This window comes from Enhydra lutris, unplaced genomic scaffold (genome assembly GCF_002288905.1).
Source record: "Enhydra lutris kenyoni isolate GAN:26980312 unplaced genomic scaffold, ASM228890v2 scaffoldscaffold11, whole genome shotgun sequence".
Lineage (NCBI taxonomy): Eukaryota > Metazoa > Chordata > Mammalia > Carnivora > Mustelidae > Enhydra > Enhydra lutris.
The window spans coordinates 22,124,875-22,147,698 of NW_019154095.1; the positions used below are offsets into that span (position 1 = coordinate 22,124,875).

At 34.1% G+C, this 22,824-nt stretch overlaps 1 protein-coding gene across 2 annotated transcripts in view; it reads left to right on the top strand.

Annotated features, from left to right (window-relative positions):
• Positions 1-22,824, top strand: part of LOC111144512 (tumor suppressor candidate 3) — a 249,406-nt gene that overhangs the window by 197,249 nt on the left and 29,333 nt on the right. For both annotated transcript variants that reach the window (XM_022498825.1, XM_022498824.1), the window contains exon 7: positions 19,024-19,087. In XM_022498825.1, coding sequence (XP_022354533.1) covers positions 19,024-19,087 — 64 coding nt within the window. The remainder of the gene's footprint in view (positions 1-19,023; positions 19,088-22,824) is intronic.

Below are 22,824 nucleotides of genomic sequence, written 5' to 3' on the forward strand. Positions count from 1 at the left end.
AGAGTTAAAAGAGAGAATGGAGATGATTTTCAGATTGGCTTGGGAGACACGTTGATAATGCATGCTGTAACAGATTTTTGATGGGGAAGGAAAAAACACTGATAGTTTAGATATAGCATTTGATTCGAATAATCAATCAGCAGTTATTTAAGAACACTTTCTGCCAAGCATTATCCTGTGTACTTTGGAGATTAATATGCATAATCTTAACCCTATTTCAAGAACTTCACAAACCATTTGGAGTCATGAGACTAATAATAAAGTGAAGCAGAAAACAATTCAAATCCATATATAGGCAAGTATAAACTTGGTGGTTTTGATTTATAAATACTTCAGTTTCAGATTCAAAAATATCTGTGTGGAGTTGAGTGCTATGAAAAGCTTGATTGCGAAAATGGTACTTAATTTAGATTTGATAAGTCATATTTAAGTTGGTTCAAAAGAGGACAGGAAACACTCAAAATGATAGGTAATCATACACTGAGATGAGAAGGTGGCAGTGAAAGTGGTGTGTGTTATATAGGAAAGATAGCCTGAGGGCAGCCAAATGTTAGTATTAAGTTTGGAAAGGTAAGTCGCAGCCAGCATCATCTATTTGGAAGGTCAAGTAGGCAGATTGGTTACTTAACTGATTGATTAGTTACTTTTGAAAGGGAGTTTTCTTTCAGTAATATTAACATGACAGCAATGTATAGTTCTGTTATTTTACTAGAGGGAGGAGAGCCAGTGTGGGAGCTTTTGCCAAACTCCAAGTATGAGATGATGAGAATATGCATTGTTAGAGAAGGTGGATTTTATGTATTTTGCCTCTTCCATATATTTTCCAGTTCTCCTTTGGCATATTGAACTCGACATAGTTAAATCTATCCTCTTGTGTTTTTTATCTCTATTTCCTTTTTCCTTTTCACTTACCCTTTATTTCCCCCATCAGAATTTAGTTTAGGCAAAACTCACCTGAGCCATCTCAATGCATCGAATCTAAGAGCACAGGAAAAGCAGGCAACCATTGAACAAGCAGGTGAAGAGGACAATGATGATGATGAATTACCTCTAACGAGTTAGGAGCTTTGTGTGTCACCTCCTTCAGGCCGTACGGTGCTCTTACATGAAGTAGTCACTACTATCCCCTAATTACAAGTGAGGAAACTGATTCAGAAAGGCAAGCAGCTTGATCAAAGTAGAGTCGCAGTGGAATTCAGATGTGTCCAACTGTGTAGCCTAGATTCCCGATCCCTAGGAACAGCGCAGTGACTCACCTTCATCTCGCTCTCGTTGCAATCCATTAAGTTGATGGCTTCCAGATGCAGCTTCCTAAAGTCACTCTCTCTTCTGTTCAAAGTCTTCTGTGACTTTCTATGCCTGTAAAATTAAAATAAGGTATAGTTATTTCTGCCCTGTATTCAAGGCCCTTTCAAATGTAGTGACAACCTACATTCCTAGCCTGGTCTCTACTTCCTTCCCGGGTAACCCTTTATACAGACTGTATCGTTCCTTACCTTAGTGCTCCCCCACCTTCCCTTTCTGAAAATATTTCATTCTTTTTTCTAACATTGAAATTTAATTTAGGTTTTATCTAGCTTTTATGGTATCCTTTAAGAAACCTTGTTTCTCCATTGTTCCTCTTTTATAGTGCTTTATTTGCTACCACTTACGCTACTTAATTTTTTTTTTTGTATTTTAGGTAATATATACTTAAAGTGGATTTTAAACTTCTTGAATGCAAAAATTCACTTTATTTTTGTGTTATCTAGTATAGGGCCTGGTGCTTTTTTAAACCTAGATAAAATAGGGGCACCTGGGTGGCTCAGTCGTTAAGTGTCTGCCTTCAGCTCAGGTTGTGATCCTGGTCCTGGGATTGAGCCCCTCATCAGGCCCCCTGCTTGGCTGGGAGCCTGATTCTCCCTCTCCCACTTCCCCACCTGTGTTCCCTCTCTCGCCTGTGTCTCTCTCTGTCAAATAAATAAATAACATCTTTTAAAATTAAAAAAATAAACCTAGATATAATAAAAGATTAAGAGTGTAAATGCGTTCTAACCCAAGGTGAGCCCTTATTCTACAGTCAGTGATCAGTCTGCTTGCTGGACAGCTGCAGTAGCAGGGCTTAAAATCAGCAGATTCATTGAATGGCCTAGAAATACCTATGGAGGGAAAAAGCTTTGCTGAGCTGGTAAAGAAATTACTTCTGAAACTCTCAACTGTTGTTTTCCAATTATGTTCTGGAGATTGGCTGCATAGACACCCCAGGGTACTTGATAAAATGCAGATTCCAGAAAATGGGACACAGAAATAGACCTTTGTAGCATGATCGCCAGATTTTTTACTTATTTATCTGAGTGGAATTTCTAGAGAAATACCTATTTGAAAAAATGTGCAAATCCTAAGTATGCAGCTTAGTTAATTGTCATGAAAAATTGTCAAGACACCCCTATAACCAACACCAGATCAAGAACTGGAACGTCACCTGCATTCCAGAAGCCATTCCGTGCTTCTCTGTAGTCACTAACTAATCTACCACTTCAACCCGCCCACCTGTCCAAGGGTTTCCCGAGTCTTATGTACATTAAATTTTTGTACATTAAGTTTAAGAACTTCTGCCCTAAAATGCAGGCTTGCTTCTGGTAATGCAGACGTAACAAACATTATGCTCAAAACCTACTACTCCTTTTTCTTCTTCCTCCTCTTGTTTTCTCCCCTCCCTACTAGCTGTCCTCCTATGTAATAAAAAATAATGAAAAATTTCTTCTGAAGAATTCATCTAAGTTTCTCCTCCTTATGCTCTAAGGTTACATTTCTCTCCCTTCTCTTGTAGTATTCCATAGTTCATCTATTATGCATAGAACATCTTGCCTTTTTTCTCAAACATTTGGAAGATTGAGAGGACAAGCCTAATTTCAGAATACCTGTGCCACTGGCAATCTATTTTTCTTTTTCTAAACCAAAAACTTAGGTTACTAAAGAGATTACTAGGTTCTAGACAAAAAAAGGGGGGGGTATAAAAGATAGATTTTTAAGTTGCTTTAAGCATTAATCAAGGACTCAATTTTGGAATTTATGATAGCTTAACATTATCTTTAGATAAGCTTATCATTGTACTGTGCAAGCCTGTTTTACTAAGCAAATTAAATCTGTAAATACTTTTATCTGAGTTTTGTTTAATTTGCTCAAGCAAGTATCTTTTAGTGAACAATAGTACCTTGATTGTTTATATCCATCGGGATGATCAAATTGCCAGTATATTTTGTTTATTGAAATAAGTGTTCCACTTGGAAAATTTTATTTGACAATTAGAGTTATTCTACTATTTAAGAATCTGTTTTAAAATTTATATCCTCCTCCTCCCCCCAGTTTGATACAGTCAGGTTTTCACTCTATTTTTAGGAACTGAAAGGAAATCATAAGTAAGAGGCTAAAGTTATGAATATATAGTTATGATTTGCTAAGCAAAAACATTGCAGTAGCTACCATATGATATTCCAATTAAGACAAATCATTATTGCTCAAGCCCTTTATTTTTTGTATTTTCAAGGGAAAAAAACCTCAGTAAGTTAATTTGCACTTTCTGTAAATGATGTTACTTTTTTTTATTCCTTAGAATTGACTATATTTTGTGTCACTTATACTTTTTCTTGAATCGTCACCTATTTTGTTTATTTTTCTTTAAATTCAATTAACATATAATCTATTGTTGGTTTCAGAGGTAGATGTCAGCGATTCATCAGTCTTATGTAAGGCCCAGTGTCCGTTTTTTTTTTTTTATAATATTGAAGACAATCATGTAGTAACTTCTTTGTAAAGTAAGATTAGAAGGTCTTAAAGGACTTTTAAAGGTTATCTAATTCATTCTTCTGTCTTCAGAGATGATAAAAAAAAGTTTAAGTCCCTTTGTTGAGAACACCCATGCTGTCAATTCTTTTAGCACACTGACTTCTTATTATCATTTTCTCTTTAAATTCTATAACCTACCTTTCCATTCCAATTAAATTGCTCATTTGGGAAATAGCACTTGACATCTCATCAAAACTTGTGACCTTCCAAAACCAAGATCTCAAACTTGAAATTAATCATTGAATTCAGTTCCTTCCACTCTCTTATTTTTGCTTACCTATTTTGTTGGATCCCTCCTGTATTTTCCTATTTTGTCAGCCTCTTTTAAGGGACTTAACTGGTCTCCAAGGACACTAAAATCAATTTTTCTTTAGAGTCTCCAGCCTATTTTTTCTTTCAACCATATCTTTCTTACCAATCCTCATTCTTGTTAAGCTTACTCTTTATCTGGCTGCTACTTGTAAAATAGTATGGAAAGTTATTAAGTTTTTTTTGGTAATGCATTCCACATTGTTTATTCCTGAAGTTTCTCACCACTGCACCTCTGTCCCAGTCTTTATACTCATTAGATGTTGACCTTATTTCCTGTGTGAGATACCAAAAAAGAGTTGTCTGTGTCCATGAAGTTACTTCATTTCCTTTTCACTCTTTCCAGCACTTCAGTCTGGCTCTTGTACCCACTGAAAATCACACTCTAAGTTCATCAGGTATTTCCATGTTGTTAAATTAGATGGATATTTTTCAATCAATTTTGAAATTTGATTTGTCCTATACCATTTGCAGGCAATTCTTATTTTTCTAGAATTTCATAAACTACTAGATGGCAAGAATATTTTTGCCTTTCTTTTAGAAGAACATGTTGATCCCCACGAATACTCAAATACTTTTTGTAAACATTGTAAAGGACTCAAATTATACATAACTATATTTAAAACATATAGGCCTCCTTTTCATCATTCTCCTGTCAATTTGTAAAATTTATTCTACAAGTAATTATGCATGGTTTACATTTTTGTGGGCATCTTACCAATTGCTTTTCCACACATGTCCAGTTGTAAAAGACAGATGTATGTGTAATATATATAATTTATGTTTATAAGCATTTGAGGTTCATAAATGGGCAAAGATACTAGCAAATAATATGTCTGATATGGAGTTGATGCCCAAAATTTACTAATTAATCCTATAATTCAATAACAATAAAAACAGAAGAAAGGAAGAGGACCTGGACATTTTTCAAAAAAAGACAGATAGCCAACAGACACATGAAAAGATGCTGAGCATCACTCCTTATCAGAGAAATGTAAATCAAAACTACAATGACATACCACCTCACCTCTGTCAGAATGGCTATTATCAAAAAGATAAGAAATAATAGGTGTCAGCAAGGATATGGAGAAAAGGAACCCACCATCCACTGTTAGTAGGACTATAAATTGGTACAGCCATTGTGGAAACATTTTTTAAATTATATGCTTGTAGTACATACTAATAACCACCAAATGTTACTATCTGTACTAAAAATTTCATTGGCTTCTGAGGCCCCTGGATGGCTTAGTCGGTTAAGCATCTGCCTTCAGCTCAGGTCATGATTTCAAGGTCCTCAAGCCTGACATTGAGCTCCCAGCCTGGCATCAGGCTCCCTGATCTGTGGGGAGTCTGCTTCTCCTTAGCCTTGCTGCTCCCCCCACTTGTGTTCAAGCTCTCTTTCTCTCCCTCTAATAAATAAATCTCTTAAAAAATTTTTTATTGGCTTTTAAAAAAACTATTTACTTTAGAATCATTATTTAATGAGCTCACTATAAATCTAAAACCAGTAAACTCTGATTTTATAAATTTTAAATAACGTTCACTATGGTTGTTTAACTTAACACTCTTCTTAAGATTTATATAGATAAAAAAAAATTTGAGTGTAACTGCTCTTCATTCCAGTTTGAGGAATTTTACTTCAGTTTTAGCTTCATTTAAGAAGTTAAAAAAAGATAGGGAATTGTTAATAGATGGTCTAGGTTTTTATTTTAAATTCCTGAATTACTCTAAATATATAAATTCTTAGAAGAATCATTTTACATTTTACTTTAGAGTTTTAATGTATTTTGCATTTAAATTGTTTTAAAATAAACTGAAATTTTTGAAGACTGTTCACTTTTTAATTTTTTCTTTTAAAGATTTTATTTATATATTTGAGAGAGAGAGAGAGAGCATGCACACATGAGAAGGGAGGTCAGAGGGAGAAGCAGACTACCTGGGGAGCAGGGAACCTGATGCGGGACCTGATCCCAGAACTCCGGAATCATGACCTGATCCTGGAACTCTGGAATCATGACCTGAGCCAAAGGCAGTCTCTTAACCAACTGAGCCACCCAGGTGCCCCTCTTTTTTAAAAAAAGTAATGTTTTCTGGGGGCACCTGAGTGGCTCAGTCTATTAAGCAGCCAGCTCTTGGTTTTGGCTCAGGTCACAATTTCATAGATCATGAGAACAAACCCTGCCATGGGCCCTGCTGCTCAGCAGGGAGTCTGCTTGAGATTCTCTCCCTCTGCTCCTACCCCTAGTCAAGCACACACACAGACAAAGCTCTCTCTTAAATCTTTTTTAAAAAATAATGTTTTCCGTAAAATGCATAGAGTTACGAACCGTGAAGAGGGATGGCATAGAGTGCAATCTGTGCACATTGTGAATTTAGCCTAAAGTAAAGTAAGGTAACGTGAAATTTGTCAAGTTGATAAATCTCTTTGTAAAAACATTTGTAATGTAATGGGAAAACTTCTTTAAAAAAATAATAAGGGGCGCCTGGGTGGCTCAGTGGGTTAAGCCGCTGCCTTCGGCTCAGGTCATGATCTCAGAGTCCTGGGATCGAGCCCCGCATCGGGCTCTCTGCTCTCTAGGGGAGCCTGCTTCCTCCTCTCTCTCTGCCTGCCTCTCTGCCTGCTTGTGATCTCTCTGTCAAATAAATAAATAAAATCTTTGAAAAAAAAAACAAAAACAAACAAACAAAAAAAACATTTGTAATGTAATGGGAAAACTTCTTTAAAAAAATAATAAGGGGCGCCTGGGTGGCTCAGTGGGTTAAAGTCTCTGCCTTCAGCTCAGGTCATGATCCCAGGGTCCTGGGATCGAGCCCCGCATCGGGCTCTCTGCTCAGCAAGGAGCCTGCTTCCTCCTCTCTCTAACTGCCTCTCTGCCTACTTGTAATCTCTGTCTGTCAAATAAATAAATAAAATCTTTAAAAAATAATAATAAGATGTGGGAGGGTTGCCTGGATGGTGCAGTGGGTTAAAGCCTCTGCCTTCATCTCAGGTCATGATCTCAGGGTCCTGGGATCAAGCCTCACATCAGGCTCTCTGCTCGGTGGGGAGCCTGCTTTTCCCTCTCCCTCTGCCTGCTGCTCTGCCTGCTTGTGCTCTCTGTGTCAAATAAATAAATAAAATCTTTAAAAAGTATATTTTCTATTTGTATTCTAGAATATATCCATTTTCCTGAAACAGATAGGATTCTGGACTGAAAACTCAAACGAAACAACACTAAAATTATAAATGACTAAGATGCAGGTTAAATGTGATAGACAATAAATATTAATAGCTTAAGAGCAATAAATATTACCCCAAGGCAAAATTCTCAGGAAAGGTTTTATTAAAAGATGAGGAATTTGATTTGCCTTAAAAATCAGGGCAAATTTTGGTTAACCAATAAGAATAAAGCTCATTCCTTGGTATGTGTCAGGAAAAAGAGAAATCAAGCAGCCTTATGAACCTGTATAGAGGTGGAAATGAGAGAATTTTGGGGGCTGTGAACAGAATTTTTACTGAAACATTATTATTTTATGTGTGTGTGTGTGTGTGTGTGTGTGTGTGTGTGTGTGTGTAATTGTACTTGATCTGGCTACCTCTAAGCTCCTACCCTGTAAGATCACCTAAACAATTTTGCTTTCCATTCTGTCAGTCTCCTTGTCACATTCTGTTTGAAATTCTCTCCTCATGTCCCTAGCTTCTCTTAACATAAAATACATTGAAATACCTGTTTGCAGTTAACCAACTTTGGAGTCTTTTTTCTTCCATTTCAGCATACAGTAATTTTGCCTTTTACATTTCTCTAAAAGTCATTGTACCCATAGGTAAATTGATAACCAAAACTGTAGAGTCCTTACCAAGTGCTATGCAACTTAATAGCTACTTTTACTAATATACGAAGTCTAATCCTATAGCATTTCTCATTAAGAAAGATACTATTATTATTATCCCCATTTACAAAGGCAACTCAAGCACAGATTCAAATCTTGGTCTACTAAATCTATAGTGTTAAGCACAGTGCTCTCACTTTTGCCTTTATTGTACATATGCTCTATTTCCTTTTGAGCAGAACCGCCATGTTTTCTATTTGTTTTTCTCATTTTATGAACTACAGTATCTCTTACTCCTAAGTACTGAATAGGCATTTGTTGTATCGATTGACTGATTAACTGACTGATTGACACAAAAGTATCTGGCTTATATTGCCAAGGCCTCTCAGCAATTTTAAAATTTTCTAAACTTTGTGAGCAGTAAACGGATGAAAGTGGTGATTTTGGAAGATTTACCTAGAGTGAGAGATTAAAGATTAGGAAATCCATAATCCTAGCATGCTATGATAAGCATTCACACAGAATCAGTTGTGTCAAAGTAATAGAAAAATGGCAAGTATAGAATAGGAAGTGTTCACTGGCTTTGTGATTAATGTAGGCACAGATGTCAAAGTTGAAACTGAGATCAGAAGAATGCCTGTATTATTGATAGAAGCGTTGAGTTCTGGCAAAGAAATTAATTTTTTTGGAGAATACTGACATTTATTTGAGAATATTTTAAAGTGTTAGGAGAGTCAAGTGGGATAGTCAAATAAATGTACACAGCTGATAGATAGTATGACTTGAAAATACAGACTGGCTGAGAAGGGGTCTTTCATACAGCAGAACTGTGATTGAAAAGTATGCATCATTCAAGAGACAAAACATAAAAAGAGAATAGAACTTCATGGGCAAAAAACGTAACATCTCTCTTTTATTATTAAAGTATGTTTACCATTTGAGGGACCTCTGTGTTTTAATAAACTCATACAACTGAACCTATAGATTGTTTTCAATTTCTGTTTCCGTACCTGAATGTAAACGTTCTATGCTTGTGTTACTATAAATACTACAATGTATAGAATTATTATGATTTTTTACTTTAACTACATTTTTACTATACATTCCCTCCCCATTTATAAAGTTACAGTTTCATCTTGCATAAAAACAGAGGAAATAAGAAATGCTGTTCTTCCTTCAAAATATATCCAGGATCAGATCGCTTCTTAAATACCTGCCATCAGCCTTCTTTAAGCCATCAGCATTTTATGTCTGGATTGCTCTGGTAACCTCTCTCTGGTCTCTGCTTCTATCCTTGCTCCACTATAGGCTATTTTCAGCATAGATCATGTTACTCTTCCTCTCACACTAGACTGTAAGCCTCTGAGGCCAGATTTATTTAACTATTTTATTTCCAGTGCCTAAAAATATACTTATGACATGTTAGACATTCAGTAAATATTGGAATAAATAAAATGACAATAATAGCCAACACTTAAATGTTGTACTTTTCTAAAAGCTTTAAATTTTTGTAACAACCTAGTTTTATAGATGAAGAAACTGAACCCAAAGTTTGAGTAAATAACATGCCAATCCCTCAAGCCAGAATTCAAACCCAGCAACTGAGCTCTGTAACTAGAGCTCCCAACCACTAGAATGTGGTACTTCTATTAAAGATTATTGTATTTGGTGCTATAAAGTTTTTATAGTGGAACCTCAAGTTGTATATCAGCCTGTCATATGCAGAATACTTTTTATATAACTGAATTCACACTGATGGCATGCTGATTAAATGTAAAGATGAATGTTGATAATTTACAGTTTTCCAATAATAGGTTTGAAGAAACAGAAAATTAAACCAAGAATTTAATGTCTCATTTGGCCGATTAGCAGGTTCAACCAGTAACGTCCATCATTAGTTAAACCCATTCTCAAGGCTCAGAAAGCCATGGAACTGTCAACCGTGTTATATGGGTCTTATATCTGAATCCTTATCAGTCTCATTTTCATTTTTTAGATAGGTTTCATTTATCATACTTTTATACTGTATTTCATATCAGATGTCAAGATAGAGTCTCTGATGTCCAAGATTTAGAGGCAGTGATTTCCCAGTTTCACTCATCAAAATGCAGTGGTCCTAGACGTATGGAGAAAATGGATGACACTGGACTTTTAAAGCAATCGGCAAACTTCAGAGAAAGAGTCACATTATTAAGACAATATAAGTTTCAAGGATATAAACTAAAGCTTTCTGAAGAACTAGAATAGAAAAACTGGCATAGCAGATAGGCCAGCATGATGTAACAGGACTTGACTCAGCAATATTTTGCTCATATTGCAATCAGTGAGGCAGCAATATGAATAAATACAAAATACAAATAATGTTCAGAGAATGATTTAACAGATATGCTAAAAGATTCATTATTAAGGAATAATTGCCTGGCCACCCAGGGCATTTGTCATCTACATGATATGCTTATCTGTATAGAATTATCAAAGAAGTATCTATCATGTGAGTACTAAGAGTGGAGATGTAGACATCCATTTTCATAGACACATGAAAAAAAGAAGAGAAATATAAGAATCTATGCTTCACAAGAGTGATTCTTGGTTTTTGTTTAAATGCCTTTTTATAGACTTTGCTTGATAACATCTTTTTTTTTTTTTTCTATCGCCTAATAGCTTCATAGGTAACAACAAATACTCTGTACCAGGAAAATGAATTACAGAGAGATTAAATGGCTCTCCTGGGGGAAATCATTCAATTTGTTGGCAAAAGTGGAAAACTGAAATAGGGCACAGAAAAGCTCTGTTCCTAACACATGTCTTAGACCAGTCACGGGTGCAAAATATTTGGTGATATAAAATGAGTGATTTTATTTTTAACATGGAATTAAGTTGCTCTTTTTTTGTTGTTCTTGCGTTTTGGATTACTTTTATAATAATGACTTGGGAGTATTAAACTTCCTTGACGGTTACTTATTTTGGGGGATATAAAGAAAAAAAAAGTACATTTTTATTTTACTTTACATATATACATATACACATATACCTGATATGATTTTACTTTATATATATTCTAAAAAAGCTTTTACATTGTAGATTTACATATTCAGTATATCTCACATTAGAAGCTATTCAGTTGGATTTTAAAATGCTGAATATAACAATTTCTTTTGAACATTTTATTTAGTTACAAAAGAAAATTCTATGGGAATAATTACAAAAGAAAATTCTATGCGAATAATTACACTATACATTTCAAGTTTTCTTTTGTTACTCAATGAAATGAAAACTGTAATAAGCCTAGAAAAATGTGTTGTCAACAAAATATTACTAAAATTACTTAGAAGGTGGGTCATAGGCCCTCTTAATTTTTTGCCATACACTTGGGGAAAAAGTCTCATTTATGTTATAGTTTTATTCTCTCAACGATCAAAGTACATATGAGATCTTTATCTCATTGGTCATATTACCAGTTCTCTTCAGAAAGTAAAAGACGCCTGTCCAAACATAGTTTATCCCCAGTGTCTCTCACTAGTGTCCGAGTCTTAGGGTTGTTTTTCTTATCATAGAAGTTTTCCACCCCTACACTCTATATTCCCATTGGTTGACCTGCTAGGAAGTGGCAATTACAATGAACTGTTTCACAGCATATTCTGTTTAGGATTTCTTTAGTAATGGAATGATTGGGAAAAAATTTTTTTATTCTGTTTTGTTGTTACCAGCCCTGTCCCCTTACAATACAGGAATTACCATTCAGTAAGACTGGTAAATTCAGGTAAAGCTCATAATGAGAGAGATTTCTCCACTTTACTATTAGGGCTCACAACTTTTGGTGGAGAAGGGTTTGAATTGGACCAAGCACACCCTTTTTAGCATGGGATCACAGTTACTCTAAAATTGTCAATTTCTCTTATGTCCCCAGTTGGGAGCTGCTAGCCCACCATTTGGTTTTGCCATTTCTAATATGCTCATTTTCCGCCTCCTGGTAACTTTTACCCAATGTCTTCTAGTGTTCTAGAAAAGATCTCATAATACTGGACAGGACAACTGAAATTGGATTTTCAGACTTGTGATAATATCTGTTGCTCACCTGCTTGACAAACATCATGTAATTTTTTTCTGTTGCCTGGGTCTGATTTCAGCCAGCACTCTTTTTATAGGCTTGCATCCATAGAGCTAAATGACTACATTTGAAATAATGGTTCTTTATTATTTATAAAAACAATAACTCCTCCTCTAATAAGGTGTTTTCTCTGGATATGTAGCAGTTCGTTTACTGTCAAAAAACATAAAACAACAAAAGACTTCTTACTAGTAAGGTATTTTCTCTGAATATGTAGGAATTCTTTTATTACTTAAAACCAAACTTACTAGTAAGATTTTTTTTCCCAATAAAGTAGCCTTTCTGACAATTTTTAAAGGATTACACATTCTCTTCTTCCTATAGAGCCTTTTACAAAATGTAGATGTGTAGAAATGGCTTTCAGCTCATGAACGGTACAAATTCCTGGTTACTACCACAGACCTATTGCATTATAATCTCCATATATGATATTAAACAAATATTCCAGGTGAATGTCATGCACACACATTCTGAGAACCCTGACCTAGGTTAACTGGTCAACCTTTTTGATCTTCAAATATCATAAGAAAAACTGAAGAGATCTTTTTTGGAATATGGTTGGGGCAGGTAAGCAATTTCATACTCCACAACTGGTAAGTTCAACTGAAATAGGGCTTAAAGATGCCCTAAGATCTCAGGTGAATGAGAGGGGTAACTTACTGCTAACAGCTGACCGACGAAATACTTTGACAGGCAGACAGATTTATCACTATTTTCATGAAGAACTGTTTTCATTCTACTGTAATTATTTAATGTAAGCCAAATATTTAATGAAGTACTTGGGAATTTCAAGCCTGAGTTATGTGTACCCTCTAGAGAAATCAAACACTGTGGCATTCTTTACCACCTAGATGTAGGTAATACCTATTTATAGCTCTTCCTTCAGGCAAATCCAGAAGGACTCAGCCTAGCTATTTTATGATCTATATCACATCTGCCATTTAGTGTAGCAGCCTAGCAAACACTGGTGCTACCTTAGAAAAGGTGATGTAAGATGATGAATAAAAAGACAGGCCCTTAGGAGAAGGCTAGAAATGTGTAACTATCAAAAAAAAAAAAAAAAAAAAAGAGAAATCTTTTATTAGATGTCAATGTGATACGTACCTTGGGATTTCAACTTGTTTTGTGCAATAACAATGGTGACCCAGGATACTTCTTTTTGCCATTAGCTAAACAGAAGTCTGTCTGCTTTCCTACCCTCTTCCTTCTCTCACACTTTGTTTTTACTAGAGACCCAATTAATTTGTTCCATGTTAAGCAGGTATCTTGTAGGGGAAGATCATAGGATGCCTTTAAGTATTTCTGTTAATTTTAACACTAAATAAGATAGTGTATCTTAACAGTTTAAAAGACTCCTTTCCTGGACATTAGAATTCCCAGAAAGAAACTGAAAAGGAAATACTAAAGATTATTCCATTTTAGTATTCTGTGTACTTTAGCACATAAAGGAGACTCAGGACAATAATGTCATTACTGCATTCCTACTAGCATATGTATTTTGAAATATCATCTTACTTCTTTAGAATTATATCCTAAAAAAAATGATCGATTCTATCATATACAAAAAATGGATCCCTCATTCTACATAGGCTTCAATCAGGAAAGCAATTGTTCTTCTACTGCCGACTCTTAAATAGCCAAGATTAATTTCAAAGACAAAATTTTAAAAGTACTGAGGCAATTCTTTTGACTTCTTGGAAGTGCTGTCAAAGAAAATATAGTATTTTCATTCTACTTTTTTTATGTTGGTAATAAATTGTGATTCCTTTTCTTGCTAATGCAATACTTCTTTTGCAGAGAGTATGAATCATATACTAGACAGTTCAGAGTCTATCACTTAAGATTATCTTAAATTTTATGTGTCTGTTGTTCTTGTACTAGGAGTAAGGGACTGAACAAAGCTAAAAGGATTCATATAAGTAATTTTTTGCAATATGTACAAAAAGGGGGAAAGAAAGTGGACAGAAAGGAAATTTACATGTTGTTTAAGTGAAAGTACATGAAAAAAATGGACAGAAAAAATTCATGTAGTTGCTGAAAGATAATCCCAGCAGTGTTTCTTCTAGCAGTTGACAAGTTCTTGGTTCATTACACAACCACGTATTTTAAAATGAAAGATGGGACCAAAAGCACTTTTGTGGATTTGACCTTTGAGCTGAGACAGATTGCCATTGGGTTAACACCCAATATCCAATCTTCACTTCATGCATTTGCCATTTTCTTGGTGTTATAAATTACTCACTTAAAATAAGTTACATTTTTAATATTCAAAACCACTTATATCTCCCTGGGATTGGTTTAAGTACACTTTTGGTTTTTTCCCAGCAAGACACATATGCCAAAGCAAATAGATACCAATATATATTTTATCAATTAATAAGGGAGAGACAACTAAATTGAATCCTTTGCATTACTATCTTCAGAAGAGTTATTTCCTGGCTTATATAGGTTAGTGAAGAACTTTTTGTGTTGTGCTTATGTTACTATTTGGTTTTGCTCCAAAGCCCATTTAACTGCAACAGTCTGTTCAGGTTCATCAAACTGGTTGGTTGTTTAGATCTTGCTTTTGCTCCAAGGCAGGTAATTTTAATATCAGCTTGGAAGTTTAAAAAATAATTATTCACTGACAGGGAGAATTTAACCCAGACATAATCTACTGTTAATTGACTACCAATGGACATAAAATCAATGGCCATTATGTTCATCTGTGAGTCACATATCTAAGTAAAATGTTGAAATTCATTTGAATTTTAGACAACTAATCGTAATAATAATAACACTTATTGACTGCTTAGTGGGTTTTAGGCCTGATACTAAGTATTTCACATGTATTAGCTCATTTACTTCTCACTTTTTTTTTTTTTTTTCCAGCTGGAAATAGTTGTTTCCAGTTGAACCCTTTGAGGCTTAGAGTAATTTTGCTCAAGGTCACATTTGTGGCAGATCCAGGATAAGAATTCCAACTCAGGCATTTGGATTGAAATTTGGATTGAAACCACCATACTATCCTGTTTTCTTGATATAATCAATTTCAGTGTCTTTCATTTTCAAATTAGGAAACTCAGACCCGAATGATTGAATTGACTGAGATTAACAGCTAGTTTCTTAAATTGAATGGAGATGATCAGCACTAGAAAACAAGACTCCTGACTCTGAGTTCAGTGTACTTTTCATTACAAAAGCTTCTTTCTCGGACAACAAACTGTTGGTTCACACTAACCAATTATTTTCAGAATATTTAAGTGTATGAAAGAACTGCTTAACGACTACTCAGTACCAACACAATTTTAAAACAATATTGAAAAGGCAGAGAATGACAGATAACATTTTCCCAAGAATTTAGGATTAAGTGGAATGAGGTTCCTTTTATCTACTGACCTATACTATATTTAGCTTAATTTCTATTTCCTTTTCTGATACTCTTCTATAAGAGGTATTAGAACCACTGTATTAAACAAAACATACTATTTTTTTATTTTCAAGTACGATACTTGAAATTAAGAAAAAAGTGTTATTCATATATATTATTTACTTATATTATGCTATGCAAAATTCAAATCCTTTAATTTTTCTTCTTAATAAAATTGGTCATTAGGTGATGTCATGGTAATGAACTTTCCAATAATTTTTATGAGCCAGTCTTTCATTTGATTTTTGACTTATATGCTCTATAAATAAGTGTTCGATGAACTGGTCAAGGGAAGAATATATTTATGGTTTGTTAAAACATTTTATCTCCATGGAAAAGATAGATATGTATCGAGTATCTAAGACTATGCAGATTTCCTTCTTATCCATTCATCATTCTATAACTGTGTTGTCCGTATATAGCTAGGATGAATTTATCATTAGTTACTAATACTTCCCTTATCAGAATTGGTAAAAATCAGAAAGGGAAAAGATATTAATCATGCTAAAGCTACAAAAGAATTTATTTTTTTGATGTTTCTGTCAAAGGATTTTTTTTTTAAAGATTTTATTTATTTATTTGACAGAGATCACAAGTAGGCAGAGAGGCAGGCAGAGAGAGAGGAAGGGAAGCAGGCTCCCCACTGAGCAGAGAGCCCGATGCAGGGCTCGATCCCAGGACCCTGGGATCATGACCTGAGCTGAAGGCAGAGGCTTTAACCCACTGAGCCACCCAGGCGCCCCTGTCAAAGGATTTTGAAAGTGTATGCATTAAATACAATATTTTAAGACCACCTTAAAAATCAAGCACTTTAGTTCATTTTAATTGATTAAGTCATTGCTTTGGGTGGCCCCATAAATTAAAGATAACTATTTCTAAGGTCAACGCCCAGACCTTTGCAAAGTCTGTGTTTGTATATTTCCTTATTATTTGTGTTTGTATTCTTGTGTTAGCTCTCAATGGCTTTTAGTATGTGCCAATAATCTTTCTGTTTACTTAGGTAGACAAACAGTGTTCTCACAGTTTGAATGTGTTAAGTCATGAAAACATAGTTTTTTTGGGGGGGTTAGTTGTTTTCTGTTTTGTTATGCTTGGTCCCCATTGCCTAAATTAATACCTGGTACATAAGAATTTTTCAGTAAAAATTTATCTAATGAATTCTACTTTATTAAATCCTGAAGTCTTTCAGGGTATATGGTCTTAAAATTAAAATTAGTACAGGTTCCTATCATCTTTTTAAAATATCAGTTCAACACACTAAATTTACCCATGTAAATAATTTCTGAAGGGCGTGATACAAATAGTTTCAAATAGAGACTTTAAAATGATAGGACCTTAATTATTTTTGACCGTGTACTACAAAGAAAGCCAGGTGTTGTGCTAATTACTTACCATGACATTATCTTACTTAATTTTTAGGACAATATTTTGAGGAATATCTTCCTAATCCTATTAAAGCTGTGAGGTTAAGTAATTTGTTCAAGATAACACAGCAAGTAGCAGTTTCACGACTGTCTCCAAGCCTTTACTCTGTATTGCCTCATGTAAACAAGAAGTAAGCCCACATGTATTATAGATCGGATAGAGTGAAGTAAGTCTTTAAGGATCAACTTCAGATTTTTGTTTTTAGTCTAGCTGTATTTTTTTAATTAGAATGTAGATTCTTTGGAATTGTGATTACAAGCAGATAATACATTATATCATACAATATTTTTCTTACACACTTAAGAATTGAAGGATTCTGAGGATAGTGATAGAGTCTCAGTTTTAGCAGGATTAATCTGGCTAGCAAATAGACTTTAGGGCAGAGGCAGGGAGAAGAAAGGAGGATATTGCAATAATCTCTGCAAGAGATGGTGACTGCTTAGACCAGGCAATAAGTCTTGGCCTTTATCCTTGAGAACTTTTTTTTTTTTTTTTTAAGATCTATTTATTTTAGAGGGAGAGAATGTGAGCCAGCAGGGGGTTGGGGAGCAGAGGGAAAGAGGGAAAGAACAGACACTCCGCTGAGCAAGGAGCCTGACGTGAGGCTCAGTTGCACTTCACTGAGTCACCCAGGAGCCCTCCATGGGCACTTTTACTAGTGCTTCCTGGAAGTAGTTAAAACTGGTTAAATTTGGAGTGGATTTTGAAAGTAGAGTCAGTGTATTTTCCAAATGAGTAGAAAGAGAGGAAGAGGGGAGGAAGGAGAGAAGAATAGACTAAGATGATTCCAAGATTTTGGCTTAAACAACTGGAAAAATTATGTTGCCAATTCTGGAATAGAATCAAAGCTTTGGTTTGGACCACTTTAAGTTTTAGACTTTCAAGTGGAGTACATTAGTGAAAACTATTAGAATACCAAGTCTCTTTTAGTCAGTTTGCTTGAAGCTGGGCTTAAAGAACATACCTAAACATATCTTTGGATAAGACAGCTGCCCTATGAATTACTGATATTAGAGATGGAAACAAAGACCATTTAGGTCAGAGTAGAAAAAACAGCCTTTAATGAAAATACCAAGATGCAATTTATGACAAAACAGAAGACTTTATATACTTCACAAAAATCACAGAAATCATCTAATTCCATTCCTGATTTCATAGATGAAGGGATATTGAGTTTCTGAGAAATTTGGTAACATGTCCAAGATCAAGGCCAAGAAAGAGTAATTTTCTAATTTGTAGTTACTCTTTATAAGAACATGCTTTAGGTATGCTTTCATCCATATTTATTGTCAAAAATAAAAACAAAAGATTTTGAGAGAATCAAAAGGGTCCTCTCAAATGATAATTATGCTTCACATGTGGTGTTAAAATTGAGGACATTGGTTTATATTATAGATGTTATTTTTTTCTCCAAAATTTTTTTTTAATAATCAGAAAACCTAGGAAATGATGTGTATTTATAACAACTGCATAGCAGTTAATTTTCATAAGAGGTTAACAGCAGAAATAATGTGAGTCAGTTTTTTAAGCAGTAAAATATCCTAGATGGAGATTTGTCTCATATTTTCTGTAATTGATTGGCATCAACTATTAATAGTTCTTACTAGGTATGGAAAACTGTACATTTCTCAGTGTGGTAACAGTTTTATTTTTTTAAAGGCCAATTTAAATGCTCTAATGGAATGAATAAATTTATAAAGCTATCTTATTTTAAAACTCTGATAATGGGGAAAAGAGCAATTTAATATTTGGTAGTCATTTTTTCCTTAAAGATAAACTTAGTTGCTCTAATTTGTATCTTATATCTTCAGTAACTGTGGAGTAATCATTAAATTATATGCTTGTGTTTGTAGTAAACCTTTTAAGAAATTATATTAAATTTACTTTTGATATTAAGTTGCTTTCTACAAATTACAGTAATTTCAACAAACATATTCATCTGTTATTTCTAGTTAATTATTTTATTCAAAAGAATTGGAAACAGGAGTTTAGATTTTTCTATTATTTCCCTTCATGGTATAAAATTAAATATACAAAAAAAAAAAAAAAAAGGAAGGGAGGAAAAAAAAAAAAAAACTTAGGAAAAGATCTGCTTTTCTCTAGATTGTAATTTTTGTTTCTTTGTCTTGTTTTATAGAGCTACATTCACGGAAGCAGCCAAGCTCAGTTCGTGGCAGAGTCACACATTATTCTGGTACTAAGTATCCTTTAAAATACTGATGGATTGAAAAGGACAGAAGTTGCATGCTATCAAACTGACTTTTTTTCATAGCAGTAATTATCAAGATTTTAAAGTCATGAAATTTTGAACTTTACTATGTTACTTTCTAGTTCCTATGCCAATTATTTATTATTTAATTTTGCTTTTATCCTGAGTCATTAACAACCTATAATTTTCTCTTTTTTTTTACTGACTGTTGAATTGCAAAGTATAGCTTTTGCTCTGCTTTGGTTATCTTTGACTAACATCTTTTTGTGGAGCGTTTGTGTGGCTTAACTTTAAAGGGTCCTAACGGAGAAAAACGTGTCCTAAAATATAAAAAGCCGAATTTTAAAATACTATCTTAATACTGATTACCTTAAATAGTATGGTAAGTCAGAAAAGGGAGATTTAAGATGGTTAGACATTTTAAGGTAAGTCAGAAAAGGGAGATTTAAGATGGTTAGACATGTCTTTTTGGAACATAGCAGACTAAATGTTATAAATCAGATAATGGAGTACAGTTTATGGTTTGGTGGTAGAAGGGCAAAGAAGACAGAATAGAACAGGAAAGAGGTTAAGTTTAAAGTGTCTAATTAAAACCAAACTCTGAATATTCTTGAATGAAATAAAGTTACTCTTGGGGTAAATAACTGTATCTTGGGGGAACACTAATGTTTGTGTGTCTTGAGAAATATTTGAAGTTTAAATTTATAATGTTGAATATATTGAGTCATCATCAGGATTTAAAGTGTGCCTATAGAATTGTTTATAAAATTTGATTACTTTCCCGGTTACCAAGATTCATATTCAACTGAAGTAATCTAGAACAAATTTTTAGTATTTTATATAATCAGAGCTATTTAAACCTTTAAGGAATCTTAGAACTCATCTAGGTCCAAACCTCATTTCATAGGTAGGAAAACTAAAACCTACAAAATTTAATTGACTTGTTTTAAGTTGAAGGAGGAACTAGGATTAGAATTCCCTTTTCTTTGTTATGGTCTATCAGTTAAGTTTTATACATGTTATTATGATCTATGACACAGGATTTCATGAATAAATGTCAGTCATTCCATCTTGAAGTTTTTGTTTTTAATCGAGAAGGAAACGACTTTAATATCATTAAGGTTTTTGTATTTCTCTACCTTATAACAGTGCATTCTTTAAATTCACCCGCAAGTATGTATTTTCTACCTTCAGCTTTTTAAGCAATCTATTTTGTTTGCATAATATGTTCTGGACAGTGTGTCAGGTGTTAGTATATACTGAGTCTTTGATTAATTATAGTGGAGGAGAGGGGTAGGAGTGCTTAAAGCACTTCCAATTCTCAAGAAGCTCACAAATTTTCTCATTTATAAAACCAGGATTAGCAAAGTAACCACATAGCATTTGGGGGCTATTTTGGGGTTTTGGGGTTTCTTTTTCCCCCTTTTACTTTCCCATGAGTTCTGAATTCATATTTCTTCCACCCTTTACACATACTTGTATGCGTTTGGGGAATTGTGCATCTTCAGCCCATTTTTTGCTTGCATGTATTTAATTACCTGTGTGCTTTAATAAGAAGCTCTACTGGATTTATGTTTTTGCTGTAGTTTGTCTCATAGATTAAAATCAGAAATATCAGTATTTTAATTAACATTCTCGAGTTTTGTGGTCTTGATCAGTAAGTGGCAGGTTTCTCTTTTCTAACTTTAATACAATAAGAAATTCATACTTTATGCACATCAGAGGTGCCTTGGGTGAGAAAATGAAATCCAGGTCTATGTATTGGAACATCTCTTTCTCCTTATCGGAAAATAAAGGAAGACCATCTTTACTCTTTACTTATCTCTACATTTTATAGATGTATTTATGAAGCAAAATACATTTGTGTTGAAGCACATTGGTAGGAAACCAACTATTACAGGTGACATTTTAACTCTTATTTATATATTGTAGGCTTTTATTTTCTATCCTTATTTCAATACATGAAACAGCATTTTAGCCATGTACTTTCTTTAAAGCAGCTAGTCTATGAAACACATCAGGAGTACCTAGCAAAAACTATGTTGAGACCATCATTGTATGGCAGGAATTCTCCAGGGTTTCATTTCATGGCTCACTGACATCAAGCTGAGATTTAGGATGCAAAGAAATTGTACAAGCAATATGAAGGCTTCCATATAGATTTTTAACAGTAATATGTAACAGATTTAAAAGTGCTTATTCTCTGTATGCTACCAGTAGTTACTTACTGCTTTCTTCTCCTGGTTTGTTGTAAGGTAACTGAGAAAATGTCTTTTAAAATGGTGGACTCATCAAAACTACTGGTGAAAGGGGCACCTGGGTGGCTCAGTGGGTTAGGGCCCCTGCCTTCGGCTCAGGTCATGATCCCAGGGTCCTGGGATCAAGCCCTGCATCGGGCTCTCTGCTGGGTGGGGAGCCTGCTTCCTCCTCTCTCTATGCTGGCTTCTCTGCCTGCTTGTGATCTCTGTCAAATAAATAAATAAATAATCTTTAAAAAAAAAAAAAAAAAACTACTGGTGAAATTTTAAAAGTAGCCGAAATAATAATTTCTGCTTTTACTTTCACTTGGCAGACTCTACTGATATTTTTTTAAACTTATCATGTATTTTTTTTTTGTAATTTGCATGTGTATGTTTTCCTTTTTACAAAAAGAAAGGAAGGAAGGAAGGAAGGAAAAATCCCGTAAATTCCAGATGGTCACTTCTTGTTCATCTAGAGAGAATACGCCTGCTCTTTGTTTTTCTCCTTCTGATTTAGTAAGCCAAATCATTAGATGCAATTGCTATATGCAAAATTTTGCTGGAAAAAAACTAAGAACAGATGGAATCATTTGATGTCATAGGTTATAGATTCATATTTACTAAAAATAAGATTTTTCTCCCCATTAGTGTTTTATTTTCTCAGTACCTTCTTTAAGAAAAAAACAAAAAGCAGTCCTAAGTAGTTCATGAGAGAAAACTATATAAAAAGGAGTAAGAAATATCACATTTTAATATGGAATATATGAACTAAGAATAACTTTATGTAATCCTTTTATTTTTCCTAGTAAAAATTCATTGTTACTTATTTTTCATTCAGTTGTATTTCAATACCTGATGCAAATGTAAAATATTTGCTGTTTACAAGAAGGTAGACTGATAGAAAAATAATAGTAATTTAGTGTGACAAATGTTATAATGAGTGCTTGGAAGCTCAAAAGGAAGAGCAACTCACTGCCTAGAGAACTTGCACTGACTTTTCAGCTGGTTTTGGTACAGTGGAAAAAGGAGTTTCCCAGACAGAGAATGAATGAGAATATTCTAGTTAGGAGGTCGAGCAGGTAAAAAACATAAAATGAGAGAGAATATTCACAAATGCTTAAGAGCAGATTGATGAAAGGTTACTTTGGATGCATAACGAAAGTCTTCCCATACCTTGCTAAGAAATTTGAACCTTAAGTGAATTCACCAAGATGTGGTCTATTTGTGCTAGCAGATACAGGATACAGGAGTTCTAGGACTGGCTTTTAACTTTTTTAAAACTCTGACCTATCCCTTAGTTCTCTACATCCTTCAAGTTCTAGTGTCTCAAGATGATGACATAAACATCTTTTCAAAGTAAAAATGCTAATATAAAAGACAAAGGGTACACTAGCAATAATAATTTAAATATATATATATATATATATATATATATATATATATACACACATATATGTGTATGCATACACACACACACACACACACACAC